We start from the raw sequence: 25,829 nt of genomic DNA, 5'->3' as shown, positions 1-25,829 counted from the left end.
AAAAAATTATATTTCAAATAAATGTTCCCAGAGAAAATTTTTTGAAAGAAAGTATTCGTTTTTATTACATTTATTACCTTTTATTACTGTTTGGGCTACATGAAAGTCTCATTAAAAATCAATTCAATTCCATAAAAATATTATGCATTACAACTGTTTTCAACACTGATAATAATAATAACTTTTTCTTTAGCAGCAAAACAGCATATTAAGATAAACAGCATAACAAAAGAGATCTGAAGGATCATGTGACACTGAAGACTGTAATGATGCCAAAAAATTTTTGCTTTGCATTACAGGAATAAACTATATTTTCAATTCTAACAGTATTTCACAATATTACAGTTTTTGCTATATTTTGATCAAATAAATGCAGCCGTGGTGAGCATAAGAGACTTCTTTCAAAAACTACTTTTGAATGGTAGTGTGAATTCACTCTTCAGTTAGAGTTTGACTTCTAACCAGAAAGGCTGACGCTTGAGAGATATGATGGCCTCATATGCAGTTAAGGTCAAAAGTTTACATACACCATGCAGAATCTGCAAAATGTTAATTATTTTACCAAAATAAGAGGGATCATACAAAAACTGCATGTTATTTTTGATGTAGTACTGACCTGAATAAGATATTTCACATAAAAGATGTTTACATATAGTCCACAAGAGAAAATAAAAGTTGAATTTATAAAAAATGACCCTGTTTAAAAGTTTACATATGCTTGATTCTTGATTCTCAATCATTAACTGAATGATCCACAGTTTTTTGTTTAGTGATAAGTGTTTATGAGTCCCTTGTTTGTCCTGAACAGTTAATCTGCCCGCTGTTTTTCAGAAAAATACTTCAGGTCACACAAATTCTTTGGTTTTTCAGTATTTTTGTGTATTTGAACCCTTTCCAACAATTAGTAATTAGCAATAATTATGATTTTGAGATCCATCTTTTTAATCTAAGGACAACTGAGGGACTCATATGCAACTATTACAGAAGGTTCAAACACTCACTGACAATCCAGAAGGAAACACAAAGCATTAAGAGCCAGGGTGAAAACTTTTGAACAGAATGAAGATGTGTACATTTTTCTTATTTTGCCTAAATATTTTTTTTTTTTTTTCATTCAGTACTGCCCTCCAGAAGCTACAAAAAATATTTACCATATTTACCTCCTGTAATAGTCGCATATGAGTCCCTTAGTTGTTCTCAGTGTGAAAAGACGGATAGCAAAATCATAGTCAATGTTGGAAAGGGTTCAAATACACCAAAATGCTGAAAAACCAAAGAATTTGTGGGACCTGAAGGATTTTTCTGAAGAACAGCAGGCAGTTTAACTGTTCAGGACAAACAAGGGACTCATGAACAACTATCACTAAACAAAAAAACAGCTGTGGATCAGTCAGGTAACAACAGTATTAAGAAACAAGTGTATGTAAACTTTTGAACAGGGTAATTTTTATAAATTCAGCTACTATTTTTTCTTGTGGACTCTATGTAAACTTCTATGTGAAATATCCTATTCAGGTTGGTTCTAAATAAAAATAACATGGATTTTGTATAATCCCTCATATTTTGGTAAATAATTTAACATATTGCAGATTCTGCAAGGTGTATGTAAACTTTTGACCTTTGTTTTTTATTTTAATTGGTGCTTTGTTTTGTTTTGTTTAGTTTTTAATTAAATTTTGGTTTGGTTTGGTTCTGATAACTGGGTCACCTCTAACCTGTCTGACTAGACTGTATAGCCTTTTCCGGCTTTACTCATGCCAAGCTATACAAGGATGTCGTCCTTCACAACAACTTAACCCCGTATTCCTCACTGCCGCCGCTGTCGTCATAGCTAGCATGTCCAGGTGCGTGCTAGCCTCAATTTGGTAATCTCATTGAGAGCGAGGCAGACAGATGGGGCCTCTCTCTATATAAGCTCTGATCAGGGCAAAACATTCGCAGACGTGTAGTCCTACCTGAGCGAGCTCTAACCTCTGAGAAGCCTCTTCCTGTCAGAAAGGAAAGAAACAAGGAACCAGAGGAAGAGATCCTGCTCACAAACAAAGCTCCGAGGTCTAGTGACTAAAGTGATATGTTTTTTGGTCTTCCACGTCCTACTTCAGGATATATCCGCTGCTTGCAGGTGAGTAAAATAATCTGGGCAGATGTGAAGGTTATTTATGAATAACTGAAACTGCATGGAAGTAAAGACAACTGTAAATGAATAATCTGCAGCTTTGTGAATGTATGTGTATTTAACCGCAGGATTAAACTCAAAGCTAAATGAATGTTGGTTTAATAGTGAATCATCATTTTGTTCTATAATTCAAGAATTTCTACAACGTTTCACATGCTCTGATTTGAATCGCTATTATCTCCCATAAGGCTTTTAATTAGCCATTACTACATTGGAAAAATATTGTAATTACAATCCATTTTAAGTTGTTATACAATTATCATAATTTACTTTATTGTATTCTGTAATTATTTAAACATTTGAAATGAGTCATCAGTCAAGCAGTTTATGGTGTTCCTAATAAAACATCACCTGAAGGTTAATGTTTGTCAGTTCATTCTACAATATAACCATGTATTTCCACTTTCTTTCAGACGTCCGCCGTACAGACTGTGACCCAAAGAGCTCACGATCTTGCAGTGCCACGGGTGGCTGTTTTTCTGGGTGTGTTGGGAATTGCGATGTCTGGATACAGCTCTCGCCAACTCGCTGTTCACCACCGTCCCTCCACACGCATCCTGAACTGGATGTCTAAACCTGCCATTAATCTCCAAAGCCCGAGTTCCCCAGGTCGAACCCGTATGGCTTCTACCAATCCTGCCATGGCGCCCATCAAAAAAGATGAACAGGATCAACCAATCAAAAACACAGGTGACACCGAGCAACCTGTGAAGGCATCACCTGGTGTATGAAAGAAAAAAAAATACGTTAGCCATACAAGGGACTTGTGAGGTCTTACTGTGTAAGATGGAGCATAGTCAATAATGTAATCTGTAGTTATTTGGAAAGTGCCTTTGTACAAAAAAGCCGGTTAGCCCTGATTACATTGTATGTATTTATGAGGTTGGCCAAAGTTGCACAAATGATTCAGCAGATCTGTGATAAACACCAACTGTCGGTTTGCTGATGAGTCATACATTAAGTTGACATCCTCGATAAAAAATGACCTGCAATTTAAAAAAGAAATCTGTTTAAATATACAAGCATACTGGTATGATGATGTCATGCTTGGGCGCTGTCACTGGTCATGCAATATTGTGAAATCCCCTGAATATTAATTTGCTGAATCAAGCCCACATACCAGCCATAATTTGCATGTCTGACAATGACATCCTGATGACTGGCTCTTTACTTAGAAATGTATATACAGTCACAATAACACCCACTGTGACAGGCATGTTTCCTAAGCTAAACCACTTCCTGAAGATTAGTCTGCTGAATTTATTTACTAGGGCTTGTTAATGAGATGTAAATATACAGGTAGGCTGTAAATGAGTCAGGAGCTGATTTTTCTGTTTGGCTCTCACGTCTACAGTGTGTTCAAGAACAGTACTGTATAGCACACAGAATGAAACTTAATGCATATTGTTGTGCTTTGTTTTGTATTATGTATAATCTTTTTAAATACTTGCTTTAGCTGTTTTATATCACTACTGTATTACAGTCCTAATAACAATGTCTGTTATAAACAAGAAATAAAAATATTGTATACATCTAACAGTGTATGAATTTACATTTTATGCTAATAACTAAAACTAAAAAATAAATAATAATAATTTAATTTTTTTTATTTTAAAGTCAATTCGTGTTATATGTTTTTCCTGCAGTGCAGGTCTGATAAGATATAGGCTAAACAACATTATCTTAAACTTCCGTTGCTCAGTCCTCAAGGTAAGCCTTTAAATTAGGATTAAGGTCAGCATTAGGTCAGAAGTTAAGGTTGAGGTGAACTGACAGGTGGCCTGTAGTATTCGTTAAGCTTTATAAATTAAATCACACCCCTGAATTAGCATAAACCCTTAATGTTTACGTTTATGAGAAGAATGTGCTCACACGTGACTCCTGATGCAAAGAAAGTCAGGGTGTTTACATTTACACAGGCTGGAAAATGTGATCTGTCGCTCCTTCAAAAGCTGAGGACAGTAAGATCATTTGAATGAAGTTTTAGCTCTAGTTCACGCTGTCTCCAGTAGTAGGCTACTTCTCAGTCCTCAGGAGGGGGCAAAAGGACAGTTTTTAACCGGGCTTCATACCCACATCCTGCAGCCTGCTCAGGATCTGCTCTCGTCCCGTGAAGCGGTGCGACTCCACCAGCGACAACATGTAAAACTTGGAAGTCAGTCCCGGTGAATACAAGATCTTCGATTAGGTGTGTAAGCAACAAAAACTATCCAATATTATTGTTTTCGTTATCGTATAGGTTTATATTAGTCATTTGTTTAAGAATGATATGCGTTAATTTTCCTTCGTAATACTCTCTGTCCGTGTGATCTGTTAATACTTTGTTTTTATTATCTTACTTTAACGTTGTTGTTGTTATTACGACTTCATTAACTTAGTTAAAAGTTGCTAGTTCATTAAAGTGCTATTGTAAGTGATATTAAAGTGTGTAGGAGAGACTGTGTTGTAACGCGGTACGTTTTATCCAATTAGAAATTACAAAAAAAGGTAGTGGTTTATTATTATTTTAATAAATAAAAATGAAGAACATGTACGTTATTATAATTGTTATTAGTAGTATTTATATTAATAACAGTAATGCTTATGTATGCTAAGTTCTATTTGGATCAAAATGGTAGCAAATTTAATTCCATGTTTGTTTTGGTTCTCTCTGAGTAAGTTCAAAATCCTATACATTGTTCACTTAAGACTGAATGGCTATAAAAAGGTATTATGCAAACAATACAATTTACTTTACCTCTTGAACGTACAGTGATGTAATGGCATTGTTGGGTGCTGTTCTGTAGAGACCAACCAAATGGTGCCATTTATCAGTAGTCTTTATATTATGACGACCAGTAAAAAAAAAACTGAAAATTAATAAGTCAAACGGATTGTTAGTCTATGTCTCTATATGTTAATTACTTTGAATTGACATTGAAACTAAATGTGTTAAAACACTCCCTGGTCTTCCCTCATCTATGTACTCCTCCTCGCTCTCGCAGCAGTGTAAGTTTAGCACCGTCCATGGGCTTTTGCATTTTCATGCAAACTTTACCACAAACCTCATTCAAATTTTCCTACCATTGGTGGAGAGCTTTCTGAATATATCTGAATTCGGTATGAGCAGAGATACTATTATAAAATCTTTTTGTCATATCTTTAGAGTTTTTCAGATGTGACTTTGGCAACACCACTTTGTTATTTGAAGACTGGATAAAGAGTTGGATATAGACCACATGTGTGTATAAACTGTGTATTATTTTTTTTTATTTTTGACTCATCCTCTAGAGTGAATCAAGCTGTTGGTAACATGGGGAATAACTCTGGAAAAGAACGACATGGATCTTCAGGTAACTTGCTTTTGACAACAAGCACGCACACACATATTCAGTGTTTTATCGAGATACCCCTCAAGGTGCAGGGACATACAAAGGGTTTTTCAAAAGAGAAAAAATAAGAGACAGAGAGAGATATATAAACATAAAAAAAATAAGAAAACAGTGCTATGTGAAGCATAGATTCTATGTATGTGAATCCTGAATATTGAAAAAGAAAGAACTGCAGGAGAGTTATTAAATGTAATAGAGAGAGAGAGACAGAGTCATTATTGGAATACTGTATTGTACATTCTTCCCTGTTATTGGTGGTGTCCAGAGCCCTCAGACTCACTGACTCAGCAAACCTTTCCCACCCAGGGAGACGACAAAGGCTTCTTAATGAAGAACACCCACACACACATTCACACATACACATTCAATCAAATCTGTTCGTGTTGGTTCGTATTCAAAAAAAGCAAATAGTGAAATCTGCCTTTTTTAGAAAATGAAAAACTTTTTTCTTAAATGATGATTTCGCATTCCAACCCATAAGATTTACTTTAGTCAATGGAGCATGTGTCACAGGTCTAGTCCATATGACTTGTGCACTATATTCTTGTGCATATGACTTGTGCTCAGAGCTTAAGGGAATTGCCAAAAAAAAAAAAAAAAGACAAGCATAGTACAAATACAATATGCAAAGAAGTTCCACAGAAGTCTCTCAAAATAATGCAAAAAAAATTTACTTAAAATCTAGTTATGTTCTATCCACAGAATTCGTACCAAGTTGATGGATCTGAGAAGGGGAAAAAAAGAAATGCTAAGATGCAATTAAAATGGGGACAGAAAGATGCAGGATATTTTATATTTTATTTAATATATAAAGGAGTATTATTATTTATTTTTATTAATATTATTTAAAGGATTAGTTCACTTCCGGAACAAAAATTTACAGATAATGTACTCACCCCCTTGTCATCCAAAATGTTCATGTCTTTCTGTCTTCAGTCATAAAGAAATTATGTTTTTTTAAGGAAAACATTTCAGGATTTCTCTCCATATAGTGGACTTCTATGGTGCCCCTGAGTTTGAACTTCCAAAATGCAGTTTAAATGCAGCTTCAAAGGGCTCTAAATGGTCCCAGCCAAAGAAGAAGGCTCTTATCTAGTGAAACGATCGGTTATTTTCTAAAAAAAAAAAAAAAATTACCTTTAAAAATGCATTTATTGAAAAAATCATTCTTTTAAAGGATGTTTAGATATAGTATTTTACTGGGAAGCAAAAAAGAATTAAGTGTGATTAAGAAAGTAGTGTTGCTGGTTGTGTTATCTATCCAGAGGAAAGACAAAAAAAAACCTGTATTAAATTTCATTTGGTAGTTGCTTAATTCTGTACCCAGACAGTGTCTTCTTGTCTCCTGAAACCATGAATATTAACCACATTCCCAACATCCAATGAATAACAGGAATAAAGTTTAATTTCTCCGACAGACTAATCTACCCACACAAGTTATTATATCAGGAAATGTTTTATTTTAAGAAACATCTGTCAGTTGAGAGCTCCACCTCTGTCTCCCTGCAGGCACTGCTGCGGACACGTATGAAACACCTCCCGCCTCGCCATATAGCCTTGTTTCTACCTGCTCACCAACCACTCAGCTGGTGTCCATTTCCAACTGTACAAGCACAGCCACCCCTGAAACGGCTCAAGACGCTCTGAGCTCCATCAGTCAGAATGATGAGGCATTGCTGGAGTGCACGAAAGGGCCTGCGAAGGAGGCTGAGGATGGACTTAAGATGACAGAATCACCTGGGCATGTGTCTCATCCCTCAGAAGAGTGCGTGAATGGAGAAACAGAAGTGGATGCAAAACTCCTACAGGAGTGTTTGAACACACTTCAGCTTAATGACATTGAAGAATCCACACACATACTAAACGGTGAGTCAGACAGTCATGCTATTTCCGTTGAAAAAAACAGCATATGCTGATTAGATATGTTTTGAAGAATAGCTTCTGGTTTGAGCTGGTTTAAACTGGTCCTTAGTTGGTCATGAGCAGGAGTTAGTTTCTTAAGGCCAGCTGCAACTTGCTTAAACCAGCTCATGAAAGACTAAGCACCAGCTTAAACCAGATGCCATGCTTCAAAACCAACCAGCATATGGTGGTTTTTTCAACAGGGATGTCCATTTATTCTTTAATTTATTCATTCATTCATTCATTGAAGCACGCACATGTTTACATGAACTACATATACTCTTGAATAAGTGTAAAAACATTGCCAATGTATTACTGTACATACATTTGTGTTTCTCAACTAGTATTGCTGATCTGTTCTGATCATGGACAGCAAGGAGAAAAAATGCTACATGCAAATAATGAAATGCAGCTAACCAAATAAGCATGCATATTTATATTGGGCTTGTCTTTTGTTTTTGACATCAAGATTTAGACATTTAAAAAAAAAAAAAATAACCAAAACTTTGGAAGGTAAAAGGAAATACAATCCGGAGTTCATCATATATTATTTATAATCTTTATTTTTTAATTCATTCATTCATTTGCATTTTTGTTTGTTTTCTTTGTTGGGTTGCCACTTTTCCTGAGGAAACCTCTTGAGAACCACAGATGCATGTTATTTTTTTATTTTTTTGTTAGAATTTTTTTATGTATGTATTTTTATTGTTGGGTTGACACTTGATATCCAATGTAAAATCTGAGTCTTGAAGAAAAACCTTTGTCTTAAACATTTGTATCACTTTTATCATATTGCTGTTCCTGTAGTTTTATAAAGGCAATAAACCATTTGAGGTCAAGCCTTGCAGTGGTTTTACTACTGTGGTAAGCTTAAAGTAACCCACTTCTTTTTGTAGTTTATTGCTTTATTGTGTGCTTAGCAAACACTTACATTATTTATAATGCCATTAAAGGGGTCATCGGATGCAAAGTTCAATTTTTTATGTTGTTTGAACATTAATGTGTGTTGGCAGTGTATGTACAAATCTACCCTATAATAGTAAAAATCCATGCAGTGGTTTTTAATTAATCTGTAAAAATAATATTCCCTTTTTCAAATCGAGCCATTCTCAGATGCCTGATGTGGTGTCACACCCGCAGAGGCCGCTCCCACGATAGTTGATTGACATGAGCGTCTTACCTCAGACCAGCTGTCTCAGTCCATTGTTTCGATGCCGGAGCAGGGATGTTAAGTTAGACAAAAATATCTCTGATTGAGCGATTGAGGTGTTCTGTTGCTGGATGTAATAATGAACATAGTGGTCATCATTTACTCCCAACATCTTTCATCAAGACCCTAAAGAATCGTATCAACTTGTGGAAAATGGGCATCCGATGATCCTTTTAAGAATCACTTTTTTTGTATGTTTTTCAGATCTGTTAAAATGTTTTCTGGTGGAGAGGGAAAAGATGAAGGAGGAGCTGAGAAGTTGTAAGGAAAAGATTCAGGTGAGTCTTTTTTTTCTTCTTCTTTTTTGCAGCATTCTTGTACTCTCAACTGACCCACTGTGTCTCAGCTGCTCCAAACCCTGACATTCAGTTCGTGTTTGACACTTTGGCTTCTAAAATTCCCTCTTTTGAAGACAGAGGAAAATGTAACAGGAAGTCACATTGTTCCCAGAGGTGCAGGTCAAGGATTGTGTGATAACAGCCTGTCAGCTTCAGCAAAGGCTTATGGGACATGCAATCCTACAAATGACTCCTTTCCTGTCTTAGCTGAGGAATGGACATTGTTTTTGTGAGCGTGTGTGTTTATGTTATGGTTCTCTAACATGGGCCTAATCTGGTAGTCTGAAGGAATCAGATAAAAAAAATCTATTTTTAACAGGAATGACGAGAGGAAAAGAGGGAGGAAAAATTTATAAGATGGACAGCAAAGAAAATTGTTATCTCTTGCAAAGATTTCTGAATAGATAGATTTAATATGAAAGAAAGGGAAAGTTCATTCAAATTAGCTATAGCAACATTTAAAAGAACAGTTCTCTGGTCTTAAAGGATTAGTTCAATGAAAATTCTGTGATAATTTACTCACCCCTATGTCATCCAAGATGTTCATGTCTTTCTTTCTTAAGTCAAAAAGAAACTCTAGGATTTTTCTCCATATTGTGGACTTCAATGGTGGCCAACGGGTTGAAGGTCCAAACTGAAGTTTCAGTGCAGCTTCAAAGGGCACTACATGGTCCCGGCCAAAGAATAAGGGTCTTATCTAGAGAATAAGGGTCTTATCACTCATTTTTTAAAAAAGAAAATGTAAATTTATATACTTCTTAACCACAAATGCTCATCCAGCACTACCTTGACCTCACGCGTTACGTAATAACGAACGGGCAAAGTAGGTGGAAGTACCGACCCAGTGTTTGCAAAGCAAACATACAAAAAAAGTCAAACGCCCTTTACAAAAAAATATGTAGTAGTATGTAATTATTTTTTTTTTTTTTACCAATTGTTTTGCTAGATAAGACACTTATTCCTTGGGATGTAGAGCCCTTTGAAGCTGCATTGAAACTGTAGTTTGGACCTTTACCTCATTAGGTACCACTGAAGTCCACTATATGTAAAAAAAAATCCTGGAATGTTTTCCTCAAAAACCTTAAGTTCTTTTCAACTGAAGAAAGAAAGACATGAACATCTTGGATGACATAGTGGTGAGTAAATTAATAAGAAATGTTTATTCTGGAAGTGAACTAGTCCTTAAAGTAGCTATACAGGGTGTCAGGCCTGCAAAAGTGAAGCAATTAAGACGCAGATGGAAACAGGGAGTGAACAGGAGATACTGAGGGGGATGTGGGGAATTCTGTTCAGCTCTTGCAAGAACAAAACTTTTTTGTTTGGCCACTGTGACAGCAGAAGTCAGCATGTAACAACTCACTGGCCAAACAAGTGAGTGAGTGTGTGTTGCTGCCCAGCCTTCTGTAAGTGGACATATTTTTACAATTCAACTCAACCATTAATCACACTTACATGAACTTAGTTAAACCGAACTGATAATAGAACAAGTCAAGTCCCCTTTGTTTTTAAAGCACATTTTACAATAGTAAAAAAAAATTCAAAGCAGCTTTACAGGAAATTAACAGAATCAATCATGCAAACTTCAAAAATGAGAAAAACCCAAACTGTGCTGTAAAGCAGCTGTGGCAAGACAATAGTGTCATTATTCAACTCCATTCACTTTCAGTGTTGGTTCAGTTCAGTTCAATAAGTGTGTAAAGTTCATTCATGAAATGAGACATTACAATAGTGTCATTTTTCAGTTTAATTCAGTTCAATTCAAGTTTTGTTCTCATCCAAGTGAGTCCAGTCATATCGATAACATTGCTGAATGTTAAGTGTCTATTAGACCCCTAGTAAACAAGCCAAAGATGACAATGGCAAAGAACCTAAACTTCATCAGGTGACAGAAATGAAGATAAAAACCTTGGGAGAAACCATGCTCAGTTGGAGGACCAGTTCCCCTCTGGCCAATTGGTCTTTCTAATGTCACCAAATCAAAATCGACAACTCCTATTTTTTATTTATCTGTGCATATTTAAAAAAAATAAATAAAAATCATGTGCTGTCCAGAGGTTGCGTTAGATTTTAATATCGTCCGTCATTTTGACGGACAGGGTTGTAAAAAATCCACCATAATCTGTTATTACCCATCATTTTAATTTTCATATTTTAATTATAATAACTTATTTTGCATATCACTCTGCTGTGGCGACCCCTGATAAAGGGAGCAAGCCATAAGAGAGAGAGAATTATAATAACACATATTTTATTTTATTTTATTTTTTGTTCACATTTTCATTTTTAATCATGAATTTACAAGACAAGCATATAGGTTTATGGATTTATTTATTTATGAAGAAAACTGATGAAGAGACTGTGCGTCATTTTTCATGTTCAACAACCCACAGTGACAGCTGACAGCATTACAGTTACAAGTTACAAAGGATAACTGATAAAAATATTCCGTCAATGATCCCTCAATTTCTAGTGTAAGGGCAGGACAATAATCCATCACCTCCAGCAACCTCAGCAACAGCAATTAGCACAATCCAGTCAATTCCCGAAAAAGTCCTGCTGTACATACAGTACATTATTTAAGATGCCATTTCACTTATAGATATATTCATGCAATTTTCAGTTCACACTGACTTTGAAAAGTCATATAGACACATTAGTGTGACTGAAATCATAGAAGTTTTTTCCGATTTGTTTTGTTTTTTTGTGAAGTCATACTGACAAAGCTTGATAATGCAATTGTAGCATGACTTCATCCAGCATGTGTACATGTTTTCAGGCTACACTTGGCCTCATTGTTGTGCACATTCTCCAAAAGACAGAGGTGATGCATGTGTATTAAATTCTTTAGATATTTAATTATGCATTGTGTCATGTAAACTTGGACAGAAAGATGAAGCCTGTAGGTTGAAAAGCTCTATTATAACTGCGCATGTAAACGTACTCTCTTGTGTATGACTCTCACACACTACCACACAACTTTCATATTTATTCATAAGATTTACAGTCACTCTTTGTAATATTCCCAGTTTAATTTTGACCTGAATCTCTTACGCAATGTCAACAAGCTCTCTCTCGCTTTACTGGACATTGCTAAAATGCTAAAACCCATGTTCTAACAATGGCTGTACTCACAGACGCATAAAATATGTTCTGGGTGTGTGTGTGTTTTTGATGGGTGGTGGTGGGACCCTTCTTCTGCAGTTTTTGTTTCAATCTTACACGCACACGTTATGAACGTAAGAAGCCGGCGGATCAGTTCCAGATGGACTGCGCTGAATGCAAGAGTCACACGCTGACTTTGGGTTCGGCTGGAAAAAGCTTTCCAGAGTGTATCAGAGCATTGTGTCAGACGCACTTGTCTGTGGGCGCTTTTCTGTGTGTGTAGTAGAGTGTAGCGATTATGTAGTGTGTATGGGTTGTCAAGTAGGGTGCGAGAGTCACACTCAGTCCACCCCCACACACACTGTACGAAAGTCTCAAAAAGAGCAACAACTTCTTATCATCATGGGTGTGGTGCTTCCTTAGAAATCCCACTGAGTCAATGAGCTGATGTCTAAAACATCAGCACTGTCCAAAGAGAGAAAGAGAGAGAGGTGGGGTCATTTTCTGTCCTGTCTGGATGAGTGGAAAGCTGTGAGTGTGAGCAGAGAGAAAGACAGATTTTAATGACTTTAACAAGGTTGGGTGATTGCCAACATATGTTAATGCTATTTCTCTCAGTTCTTATTCATCAATAAAATAAAGTGTCCTTTCAGGGCAAATGCTGCATGAATTAAGCAGGCTAATAGGAAAAGCTTTCTTCTGCATCATAAGGTAAAATGCTTGAAAATCCCTCTTGTGACAGGCCATTCTTATTATGAAGTCATTGAGGATGTGTTTTCTTAACTAATAATCACTAGCCTTTTATTTCCTTTAAAGGCTGGAATACTCTACACAACTTTTGCCCTGATGCCAGTTGCAGAAAGACAGAGACAGTTTGCAGATTTTGGTCAGTCAGAGCTGATGGATTTACCAGAAAGTGGCATAGTGGTAAATAGGCACAGATTCTGACTGATTCTGTCCTGTTGGAAGATATAAGTATGTTTGATATTTTGAGCTGATATTGGAAAACATAGTTTTTATTTGCCCTGGGCCTCCACACAACAAGGAACATGTTTATGCCTGTTTATGAGTTTGTTGTTCCAAATACCTGATTCTGATAAACGATTCTGCATAGATTTAGTCTCTGTACCAAATGGAACATTTCATGTGCACCGCGTACACATGTCTGTTAAGTCCACGAGACCGTAGGGTGTCCCATTCATCATTTTAGCATTCAGATGGGTGTTTGTGAGTGCCCCCTTTGTGGCTGCTATGCTCCCTTGATATGCACTTCTGCCAAGCCCGCACTGGGGCGAGCTCCGCAGCAGACTTCTACCAGGCAGTCAAAGTGGCATTACATCACAAACGTGATGGCTACAGCAGATGCCACTGTGTGCTTTAGAAACAGCCATACTCGACTTGCTTCCAATTCCTTACACACACTTGAACCAAAATAATCATTCATAAAGTTCAGAAAGGTTCAGAAATTCCCATTGTTCAAAGTGGGCTGCATTTACATTAAAGGCCCTGTCCCAAATACCACACTTTATGTGCCCTTTCGTTCTTGAGAACTCACAATGGCCACTGCATGCAAATGTCCATTAAGTCCACATCACCATAGGGTCCCATTCGTCATTTTAGCGTTTGAAAGGGTGCTCGTGAGTGCCCTCTTTGCTGCTGCTATCAATATGCACTTCTGCTGAGAGCACACCGGGTCAAGCTCCACAGCAGACTTCTACCCGACAGTCAAAGCGGCATTACGTCACAAAAGTGTGGACTCCGAGGAAGACCACAAGAGTTTAGGGTCCGATTTGGGACAGGGCTACTGAGATTTTCTGAATGCAGCATGATTCACTCTCTAATCGATTCTGAGCTTAGTTTTTAAAAGCACATGGCACTGTGTGCTTTAGAAACAGGTGAACTGTGCTTGCTTTCAGTTCCTTACACATACTTGTACATAAAATAATCATTCAAAAGTTCGAAAAAGGTTGAAGCAAATTACAAGCGTGTTCACAGTGTGGTGCGTTTACATTAAAGGCCCTGTCCCAAATGCCACACTTCATGTGTGCTTTCATTCTGGAAAACTCACAATGGCTGCTGCATGCACATGTCTGTTAAGTCCACGAGACCCTAGGGTGTCCCATTAGTCATTTTAGCATTTGAAAGGATGCTAGTGAGTGCTCCCTTTGCAGCCGCTATGCGCACTCCTGCTGAGCCCACACCAGGGCGATCTTTGCAGCGGACTTCTACCTGATAGTCAAAGCGGCATTACGTCACGAAAGTGTGGACTCAGAGGAAGACATACGGTGTGTTCCAAATGGGACATATCGCCCTTGGAAGGGCAGTTCGGAATGAAAACAGTTACAGTCGCCATATTGAGGGGTCGTTCCAAACCGAAGTACTCAAAACTGACCCCTTCAAAGGGCCCTTCAGAATGAAGGATTTCGAAAGTGTACAACTAATAGACACTTCAACCCCCATGATTTTTCGCGCATGATGATGGTGTCTCCGTATGGGCACGGGATGATGACACAGAGGGCCACTTCAAGGGCACTGGTCCCCTACACCAGTGGTTCTCAACTCCAGTCCTCAGGGCCCACTGCTGTCCACATTTTGTATGTTTCTGAATCTGACACACTCAGTTCAGTTCATGGATCTGGATCGGGCTAATGATCTGAATCAGGTGTGTTAAATGAGGGAGAAATACAAAATGTGCAGAGCAGTGGGACCCGAGGACGGAGTTGAGAACCACTGCCCTTCAACTCTTCGAAGTTCTCACTCCGGAGGGTAAAACCTTTTAAGGGAATAGGGCATAGGGATGAGCCCTTCCAAATGGAATGCAGGGCGTGAGGGTTTAAGATGCCATTTGTGTTTAGCATTACAACTAGCGTATAGTCGTTAAAAACTAGATTAGAACGCCATCTGATGTTAATCAATTCTAGAGAGAATTGCAATGTATTCAGAAAATCTCAGAATAGATCCATGAATTGCGATGCATCAACTTATTGTTGCAACTCTAATATGTACATGTATTTTTGCTGTAGTTACAAAATCAGCAGATGTATGATGTCTAGTGTTTTAAAATCTGTTCAGATAAGACGTAGTGTATTCTTTAGTGAAATTCAGAAGCATATTTAATATTTTACTTCTAATATCAATGTTATATTACAGATTTAAAAAATAATAATAGCTATATAATAATAGCTACACTTCTACACAGTGTGTAGTCAAGAATTTTACATTGTGCTTTGCCTAATATTTAAAAAAGGTTTTAAATGTAAATATTTTTTAAAACATTAATCATTTTAGAGAGTACAAAAATACCTAAATACCTCCTAATGTCTGTGTTCCTGTATCAGAGACTTTTGTGTGTGTCAGAGAAAGTGTAATGTTGTGTATTCTTGCTATAATCAACTCCAGCTGGGGTCTGGAGGCCTCGGAGTGATGAAGAGGGTCCTGAGACTTTCCCTGCTCTCTCTCTCCTCCTACTCTGTTTCCATCCTCCCTCAGTGTTATTTGTTTAGACACAGCTGGGGTCTTCAACCTTTTTCAGGCTAAGGAACTAACTTCTGGCCTACACTAACATGCATATAGTATCAATGTATTTACATATTTACGATGCTTACATTGTAAAAGCATTAAAATAATCATTATAGAGGTTAAGAGTCATGTAATTGTTTAACTTTGGTTGTTAACAAACCAGCATTTTTATTTTATGTTTATTTTATTTCATTTTTTTTCCACAAAATAATAGCTCAATAATTGTCTGTCTTCCACTTGGTCTCTTTCTGAATGTTTCTGCATACAATAGTTGTCCTCCCCCCTTTTTTTTTTTTTTTTTTTTTTTTTTTAGAATTTCTTATTAATTTTCCTCCTAGTTTTGGCATCTTTTGTCATGAATGAATTTGCCAGCTTATTGTACTCACCTCTTTCTGTCTGTTTTATGCTACTGTAAAGATTTGCACAATAACGATAACTTTAGTAGTCAGTCATTTGTCTTTATTTGCGTAAGTTTCCCTCTCTGGCACAGAGTTTCAGTCAGTTTTAATGAGAGACAAAAAATGAAACAGATGATGAAAGAGAGAGATCAGTCATGATGTTTTTAGATTGTGTTTATGAAACTAAATTGTGTTTTTTACATGTGAGTTATCATTCTAGGAAATCACTGTTGTATTTCTCAACATTTAACTATTGAGAAATCACTTTATCGCCAGGGCATGCTTAGGGCTGCAAGCGGAGTAAGATTCCTGAGTGTGTGTTTGTGTGTATAAATATGAAATGGCCCTGGACCACTGCATGTAAATAGTACAGGATACATTTCAGGTCTTTGAAAGAGAACTTGTTACTGATCTTGCTGAGACGTGCGGAACGAGCTCCAATTTCTAAGAGTGGAGTTTAATGTAAGCATATCGTGTGTAAGTGTGTGTTTAGCAAACAGTGAGCGGTGGACAGCAGCACAGTATGATCACCATAGCGGTGTGATTCACAACAAACCTTTTGACCTCATAGACTCACAGTTGAGTTACAACTCTATCCAAGAGAAAAACATCCTCATATTCATATCCGTATGTCTACGGCTCTGCTCTCAAAGACAGACCCACTTTCTTCATTTTGTAATAGAGTAAAAACACCTTGAGGAACAGGTTTTTTTGGCATGTGTGAACAGCAATGTTCCAATCAAATGTGGTATATATTTTTTATATATATTTTATATGTGGCCCTGGACCACAAAACCGGTCTTAAGTAGCATGGGTATCTTTGTAGCAATAGTCAACAATACATTGTATGGGTCAAAATTATTGATTTTTATTTTATGCCGAAAATCTTTAGGATATTAAGTAAAGAACATGTTCCATTAAGATATTTTGTAAATTTCTTACCATAAATACATCAAAACTTCATTTTTGTTTAGTAATATTCATTGCTAAGAACTTCATTTGGACAACTTTAAAGGTGATTTTCTCAATATTTTGACATTTTTGCATTTTTCAAATAGTTGTATCATGGCCAAATATTGTCGTATCCTAACAAACCATCAATGGAAAGCTTATATATTCAAATGATGTGTAAATCTTAATTTTAAAAAAAATGACCGTTATGATTGGTTTTGTGGTCCACGTTCACGCATTTTACTATAAAACACTTTATAAAACATTATTTAAATTATTGAATTATATATAATATTTAAAATTATAACATACCAATTAATATGACTCTGTTATTGTTATCTCCTTCTGTAGGCAGAACGTGAGGAGTGGCAGCAATTCCAGGCTGACCTGAAGGTGGCGCTAGTGGTTTCAGACAGACTGAGGGCAGAGGCTGAGGAAGAGCTAAGTACTTTAAGAGCAGCAAGGCAGGACCTGGGCACACAACTAGCCAATGCCTTGCAGGGTCGCCAGGAGGTCGAAAGTCAATTGGAGAGCCTCAGAGTTGAGCTGGAGCAGAGCAAGCAGAAATTGAAGCAGGTCACAGGCAGCCACCAGGGGACGCCGGCAGTGAGGGGCCTAGAGAAACAAGCCGAGGGTTGTGGGAAGAGAACTGGACCCGAAGATCAACTATGGACAGATGAGATAAAGGGAAAAAGAGAAATGCGCATCTCTAGTACTTCAGAAAGGTCAAGGTAGAGTTATCAGTTATGTCAAAAATTGCCAACAGTGAATGCTATACATGCAAATTCTCAAATTTTGAGATTGAATAAATGCACAATATAAATATTTATAGGCATAGTTCAACCAAAAAAGACCTTCGTTCATCTTCAGAACACAAATTAAGATATTTTTGATGAAATCCGAGAGATTTCTGACCCTGCAAAGACACCAACGCAACTACCACGATCAAGGTCCAGTAAGGTAGTAAGGACCAGTGTTGGGTAAAGTTACTTTTAAAAGTAATGCATTACAATTTTGCGTTACTCCCTAAAAAACATTACTTTTGCGTTATTTTTTAAATCTGGGCAGGGCATGCTTGTTTGTTTTAATATAAGAAGTTTGGCAGATGTAAAAGCCCCTTCACACCTAAAAGCCTCATGCTGAAGGAAAAGTAAATTCACTGTTGTACAGCAGAATGCAGAAGACGAAAGTTAAACACTCTTCAGCAATTAAAAAAAAGAGTAACAAATGTTAGTTTATCCTGAGTAATTTTTGCTTATTAATATGAATGAATTGGATCATCGAAGGTCAGCAGCAAAGACGTTGGTTAACAAATCAGGATTAAATACATGAAGGATATTTGATTATTTAACATATTTAATTATTGCAGGTTTGCATCATATTCTGAATTGCATTTAGCTGTTTTTATTCATTTTGAGTAAACCTGAATCTGTTTTTTTGTTTTTAGTGGTTTTTTTTGTGAGTGAGATGAATTAATGCATGTTCACATATATTCTAGAACTAAAGTAAAATCTTACTCCCGATTTCTCTCAATATGGGGACAGGAGAGCTTTCAATCAATAAATGGGGGAAAAAAGTAACTGGCATTACTTTTTTGAGAAAGTAACTCTTTCTTGTAAATTAAAAAGTAATGTGTTACTTTACTAGTTACTTGAAAAAAGTAATCTGATTACGCAACTTGTATTACTTGTAATGCGTTACCTCCAACACTGGCAAGGACATCTTTAAAATAGTCCATGTGACATCAGTGGTTTAACCATAATTTTATGAAGCTATGGGAATATTGTTTGTGCGCAAGGAAAACAAAAATACTGACTTTATTTAACAATTTCTTCTCTTCCGTGTCAGTCAACGTGCCTTCACAAGAGTACCACGAAGCTGTATCAAATCTGAATCAAAAGATTCAAATCAATTATGTGAATCAAAATCTTCTCCATGTAATCAATTCCCACATTTGGAATCTAAAGTACTCTTGATTAACTACGGAATCAAAGAATAGATTCCATCTTGTTGTTTGTCTGTTCATCTGGTATGTTCCATCAAGAAATCATTGTAAATTAGAGCACAGTCGATGCGTGCCTCAGACATATCTGATTTGTCCGATAGAGAACATTGTTTAGTGATTCTAAGTGATTCATTGTTTACAGCCCACAGTCTGTCAGAAACAGTGCAACCTAAGTTACATTCATGGATCATTCCATCATTTTGCAGGAGCCTGTGCCGGCTGCCCTCAGATTACCCTGATGTTGTTGTAAATGGTACTTCCCAACCCTCAGTTACTATGACAACAAAATCTGTGAGTAGAAAAAGTAAAAAATGTTTCCTTTCTGCTATTTTCAGTTTTTGTTTTCCATCTCTAACAGTAAATATTAGTAAACAGTGTGTAATATTTTCAGACTCCTCAGAGCAAGACTCAAGCAGTAAGTTTAGACCAACAGAACAAGACCAGCTTCAGCAGAGGTGTGTAAACGGGTTTCATTTGCCAGTTGACTGGATTTCTTTGAATATTTGATCCTTTGCTAGCATACCAGACTCATACGGAAACAAATGATTTATTCTGTGTGCATGTCTATGCATGTCCAACAGATAAGAAAGTGGAGAATTCACTCCCACAGACAAGCAACTCTTCTGTTTTAGATGTGACAAATAAGAGCAACAGGACAAGGTGAAGAAACAGTCACCTCTTTATCCACCATTCATTCATGAGAAACATTATAATGATTGTTGTCTGACATGAATCTCCTTTACAATCAGGACACAGGAAGATTTCCCATCAGGACTCAGGTCACTGAGGCTGCATGGCAGCTCCAGACGGAACTCCCTGCTTCGTTGGTGTCAAGGCAGAACTCAGGGATACAAGGTACTGAATAGCTGACAGATCAAACTTGGCAGTTGGCCACACACCCCCTAGTCTTAGTCTCAGACAGCATGGACCACCCACAATCCTTTCAATGACCGTCTGATGCACATTGTACACACAACTGAAAAGCACATTTTCAGGAAGGCTCTAGTCTGACACACAGGTTGTTTTTTCGCCAGTCTGCCCGCAAAAGGAAGCCTGGAAGTTGTGTTTATAAGTTACTGGGTTGAATCAACAAACACTTTGAGGAATGAAAAAGTCACTGAATTTCCCAATTTCAGTTTTGTTTTGTTTTTTGAGGCACCTAATAGCAAGTCAACTAGATGTACACTACCGTTCAAAAGTTTGGGGTCAGTACCATTTTTTTTAGAAATGTATCATTTATGTTGCAAAATTATGTATTTATTCAACAAAGATGCATTAAATGAATGAAAAGAGACAGTAAAGAAATTTATAATGTTACAAAAAATTCTATTTTGAAATATATATTGATCAAAATATCCTGAAAAAAAATATCATGGCTTCCATATAAATATTAAGCAGTATACCAGTTTCTGAACATGTGACACTGAAGACTGGAGTAATAGCTGCTGAAAGTTCAGCTTTGCCAAAATAGATTAAAATAGAAAACAGTTATTTCAAATTATATAAAAAAAAAAAAAAAATCACAATAACTGTTTTTTAATTAAATACATGCAGCCTTGGTGAACATAAGAGTCTTCTTTCATAAGCATTTTAAACAGTAGTGCATATGTATATTCTGTTGTTTTTAAATTTTATCTTTGAAATAATAAGGGACTTTTTTGCTTTTGTATTTATTAGGGGTTCAAGCACATAGCTTGAACCCTATTGTAATTGTTTGAATGGTCACGGATCAGCGATCTCCACATAAAACCAATTGTGCAGACCAAACTGTAAGTCGTAGAGACTTGTAGGAATGGTAGTACTCACACCACCTACAATGTGACCAAAACTCACCGCAATTGGACTGATGGGGCACTACAGCGATCAAAAGTACTAATTCGCTCATAACCCCTAAACCGCCAGTCGCAGGCTCAAATGTCTTATGTCGTTGGAATCCTTGGCTCACGCCAGACAAAATGCAGATTCGATTGTGAGCCTCCTGGGTATTTCGCATTTTTTGCAAAAACCTACTTCTGTGTATGTTCTAGGTTTTTCGCCCATTTGGAACCAAACCAGTACAGAAAGATTCTCTGGAAATTAAATATCAATAATTATCAAAAAAAAAGTTGAACTTTCGACTCACCATCGCAAAAGGACACCAAAAATATTCGAAAGGAGCAGGGCCACTTTTAGTAAAATGCTTATAACCTCTGAACGGAATGAGATATCTTCGCAAAACTCAGAACACTTACAGTATGTAAGAGCTTGATCTGAGGCCACAGAAGAAATTTGCAGAGCTTGGCCACTTAGTGGTGCTATTAGATGGGAAAAAACATAAAAAATGGTTATAACTGCACAACTATTTGCCCTTTCAACATGTAAATCTGAGTGCACGGTCTTGGTCCAAAGTGCCACAAGTTTCTTCAAGGACATTTGCATATCTCAAAAAAACAATGAAGTTTGAGAACCTATTAGACCAGGTTAAATGAGGCCGATTGGAACAAAACTCAGTGGGCCTGTTTGACTCACGGCCCCAAAAGAGAGAAATTTGAAAGAAACTGACAACTGGGGGTGATAATGTATTTTTCAAGGCTGTAAATAATTGCACATTGCATGGTTTTTCGCACATACACATGATATTCGTATCATATGACAGAACTCCTCATTCTGGACAACTTTGCCTTTAGAACCACTGCTGACAATCAAATCGTTTGTTAAATGATTGACAAGATGTAAAAAAAAAAGACGTTTTTCGCTCAGTCTGGGAAATTATAATTGACAGTACAATTCTCTGGACTCTCTAGGTCAATAATTATCAAAATAAAAATGTACCCTTTGGGAAGCTAAATCAAGTTAGTTTAGAAAAGGGGCCTGTTTGAATTTATCCAAAATCTTATAAAGCCTAAAGGAAAACTCAAAACTTCACAAAGCCTGGTGAGCACATGCAACAGGTGATTCTAAACAAGCATGCAAAGTTTTAAGGAAATCGGACCACAGCTGGCACTATAACAGTCATAAACGTTAAGAAAAAACACAATATTTCTCTGGCAAATTACCTGTATTTGCCAAAAATGCTTTTTTCCAATCATTCATTTAGGTGGTTACAGACTTGCTAAACAATATGTCTTTTTCCATATTTGCTTAAATGCCTTAAAGCGCTTGAACCCCGGAAATCGCTGCTTGCAGCTATATTTACATTTGGTTCTGCTGATGATTTTTGTCTGTACAACCATTCATGAAGAATGCCACACTGTTATTTAAAGGGATAGTTCACCCAAAAATGAAAATTCTGTGATTACTCAACCTCATGTTCGTTCATCTGCAGCACACAAATGAATATATTTTTGCATAGATACCCTGCATAGACGTGAGTAATGAGTAATTAATCACAGAATTTTCATTTTTGGGTGAACTGTCTCTTTAAATCGCCTTTTTCTATGTAGGTGTATTGTTGTGGTACAACCTATTTAAGTTACAGATTTAGTTTGTTCTACACCAGAAATGATCTACAATAAAATTGGACAATGTAGAATCGATATATGTCCTCTATTCTAGAATACTGGAATACTAGAATACTTCTAGAATACTATACTGTTATGCATTCTAGAATATCTGCCTTTCTGTCTTATTTTGCTGCCTCCTGTCTTTCTTTCAGAATATTGAGATCACTAATTTCAGCAGTTGCTGGGTGGATGGTTTGGCCTTTTGTGCGATTTACCATAGTTACCTCCCCTCTCACATACCATATAACAAGCTCAGTCCAGAGAATAAGGTAAAACACACTTCATATGCATGTTTGCATGCAAACATTTTAATATAAGCATTGTTATAATGATGTTGGTGATCATTTTATCCACAGAAAGAGAATCTCACTCTTGCATTCCAGACTGGAGAAGGTTTTGGAATCTCTGCATCACTGGTGGGTGAACTCGAGCTATTTCTAAACAGTTGTATTTAATTTCATAACTCAGTTATGTGATTACTATTTACTACACCCTTATTCAGTCACCAAATGAATTAAACAAAGCACTATTAATTAGTTCCAGCTTGAGTCAGATATTGGTGCTGACTTCAGATGAGAATGAGAAACTTGACAGGCCAGATGTAAAAATGACTCACTCGTGATTAAATAGACATGTGAATAACTTAGAAACGATTGATTAGATGCATAATTGGCTCAGAAATTGTTGGCTGAATGTGAGAATTACTCAAACATGACTGGCTGGATTTGTAAATGCCTCAGACATGATTGACTGAACGTGATAGTGACCAATCGTGATCCAAACAGAACTCAAACATAATTCATGGAAATGATACAAATGTGACTATTAGTATGATTTTGTGTGGCTGTTAATTTCTAATTAATGTTTCATTGTGATTTCGCAGACGGTGGAGGAGATGCTAAAAGATGAAGCACCGGACTGGCACAGAGTTCTGGAATACGTAGAGAGCATCTACCGTCATTTTGAGATGTAAGACTGTGAATATATACAGTGATTCAGTGATCACGAATGCTTTCAAAATTCCACTACAGCAACAGTATATCCTCTGACGGGAAGTAAACAACTTTCAAGCAACCTTAAAGGTGAATCTGGGATCATATGTTTTTTAAATAACTAAGAAGTTTGTATTAGAGACTCTAGTTGGTTAGCATGACCTGCTAACACTGCCACGTATTCTGATTCTCGCAAGCAACAAATGATTTGCTTGTTTTATTATATTATACAGAAGAGCTGACAGATGGACTTGTGACTGTGTGCTTTCATGTTGTGCCATTAACCAATCAGCATGTACAGCTCAGGTGATTAGCTCAAAAACTGTGCCAAGAACTGAGAGCCAAAATTGAAGCAAACAGGTTGCTTACTTATGGAGATCCTGCACCAGCCCTGCATTCATCCCACTAAAATGAACAGGAATGCTATTGAATAGCTTGTCCTAGTATTACGGATCTCCTGAGCAGCTCCTGAAAAAGGCTGGAGTGTCTGTGTAAAGCAGAGCTGTGAGTTGGGTGAGGAGTGTCCATCAAAATGACTGTTTTGTTTGCCACTGCTTCTTTCTGCCCTCTGTTGGTTTTCATGTGGTATTGCAGGTTTCAATTTGTCTGTGTGCTATTTTGCTCTTTTTATTCAGATTCTTATACAGACCTGAACTACAGTGTAAATCTCAAATCACAGAAATCATTACTCTTGTATGTGTGCCGTGTTTTTTCACTGTGATTACGGAACCAAGCTGATTCATTCAGCAGCTGTTTTGTTTTCTTTGAGCCCCAAAACCATCACTGATACTCTGACACCAAAGTACCATTAGTGTGATGTATATATTAAAGGACAATACGATTCCAAAGATGAGCATTAATAAATAAATATTTTGTTTATACTGTTTAGGTCTGTTTTTCTTACTGCGTATTCAAACGTGTAGTTTTCACTGACAAATGAGTGAGGCTTGGCAAGACTGTTTACGTGAGAATGAGTAGAAAAAATATTGAACTAATAGGAAAATATTAATGAATGTTCCGTATTTAAAGTGATGATGAAAGGGACATTTAGGTATTATAGATTCAACAGCCTGCGGAAGATTTTTCTGGCAAAAAAAATGTACACACATTATTGCTTTCAGTATTTTCTCATTCTCTGTCACTGTTAACACACACTACCAGTCAAAAGTTTTTGAACAGTGAGATTTGCAATGTTTTTAAAGAAGTTTCTTCTGCTCAAGAAGTCTGCTTTTATATGATCCAAAGCACAGCAAAAACAGAACAATTTTGAAATATTTTTACTATGTAAAATAACTGTTTTCTATTTGAAAATATTTGAAAATGTCATTTATTCCTGTGATCAAAGCTACATTTTCAGCATAATTTCTCCAGTCTTCAGTGTCACATGATCCTTCAGAAATCATTCAAATATGATGATTTGCTGTTAAGGAAACATTTTTTTACAGTTATTATTATCATCAATATTTAAAACAGTTGAGTACATTTTTTAAGGATTCTTTGATGAATAGAAAGATCCAAAGATCAGCATTTATCTATATCTATATATTTTTTTTTCAGAAAGAAATTATAGAAATTAATACTTTTAATTAGGAAGGATGCTTTAAATTGTTCAAAAATGATGATAAAAACATTTATAATGTTACAAAAGATTTATATTTTAGATAAATGAAAAAAATCAGCTGTTTTCAACACAATAATAATACTGAATGTTTTTGAGTAGCAAATCAGAATATTACAATGAATTCTGAAGGATGAGTAATGATGCTAAAAATTCAGCTTTGATATTGCAGGAATAAATTACATTTTAAAATCTATATAAATAAAAAAGGTGATTTTAAATAATAAAAAATATTTTTTATTTTTTTTTATGTTTTTGCTGTACTTTGGATCAAATAAATGCAAGCACGGTGAACATTTAAAAATCTTACTGTTCAAAAATCTTTGACTGGTAGTGTATTATTTATTTTTATATTTCGAAATGAAGTTTTTAGTTCAGGACTGTAAGAGGTGGTCTTTGAGTGGATGTAAAAGTGACTTTCCCTATTTTAAAATAAACGAATGAAAACCAGCTGACTGACATATGATCACTGTATTCGACCACTGAACTTCCACGGGACAGACACGTCATAACGAAAGTTGTGCGTGAGGGAAAATATTTCTTTAATGAAGTAGTAAATTGTACATAATAAAAGTCTCTATGAGAACGCTTGATTTATCTAGGTCGTAATTTGTGTAGATATTGTACATAAATATATATTTCTCAAAATGAATTAAATGTCTTCTTAATGCCTTGTTATATTTTTTCCCGTTTTTGTCTTTCTTTTCTCCTTATTTATATTGGTCTACAAAGAGCGTGTTTAAATGAACATAACGCATTTGTAGG

General features: G+C 36.3%; 2 protein-coding genes across 2 annotated transcripts; both read left to right on the top strand.

Moving 5' to 3' along the window:
- The first annotated feature begins 1,893 nt into the window (after positions 1–1,893).
- Positions 1,894–3,713, top strand: zgc:193593 (uncharacterized protein LOC564090 homolog). The gene is made up of 2 exons (XM_051133881.1): positions 1,894–2,122; positions 2,590–3,713. The coding sequence occupies exons 1-2, from the start codon at positions 2,072–2,074 to the stop codon at positions 2,905–2,907; spliced, it is 369 nt and encodes a 122-aa protein (XP_050989838.1). The 5' UTR covers positions 1,894–2,071; the 3' UTR covers positions 2,908–3,713.
- A 346-nt stretch (positions 3,714–4,059) lies between these two features.
- Positions 4,060–25,273, top strand: si:ch211-195o20.7 (cytospin-A). Its single transcript, XM_051132522.1, has 12 exons — positions 4,060–4,364; positions 5,447–5,508; positions 7,057–7,413; positions 8,864–8,937; positions 17,319–17,698; positions 19,179–19,263; positions 19,364–19,427; positions 19,554–19,632; positions 19,722–19,827; positions 22,607–22,723; positions 22,811–22,870; positions 23,338–25,273. The coding sequence occupies exons 2-12, from the start codon at positions 5,469–5,471 to the stop codon at positions 23,425–23,427; spliced, it is 1,452 nt and encodes a 483-aa protein (XP_050988479.1). The 5' UTR covers positions 4,060–4,364; positions 5,447–5,468; the 3' UTR covers positions 23,428–25,273.
- The last annotated feature ends 556 nt before the right edge of the window (positions 25,274–25,829 follow it).

Source organism: Labeo rohita, chromosome 17, assembly GCF_022985175.1.
Source record: "Labeo rohita strain BAU-BD-2019 chromosome 17, IGBB_LRoh.1.0, whole genome shotgun sequence".
Taxonomy (NCBI): Eukaryota; Metazoa; Chordata; class Actinopteri; order Cypriniformes; family Cyprinidae; genus Labeo; species Labeo rohita.
This window is presented reverse-complemented; position numbering and strand designations above follow the sequence as displayed.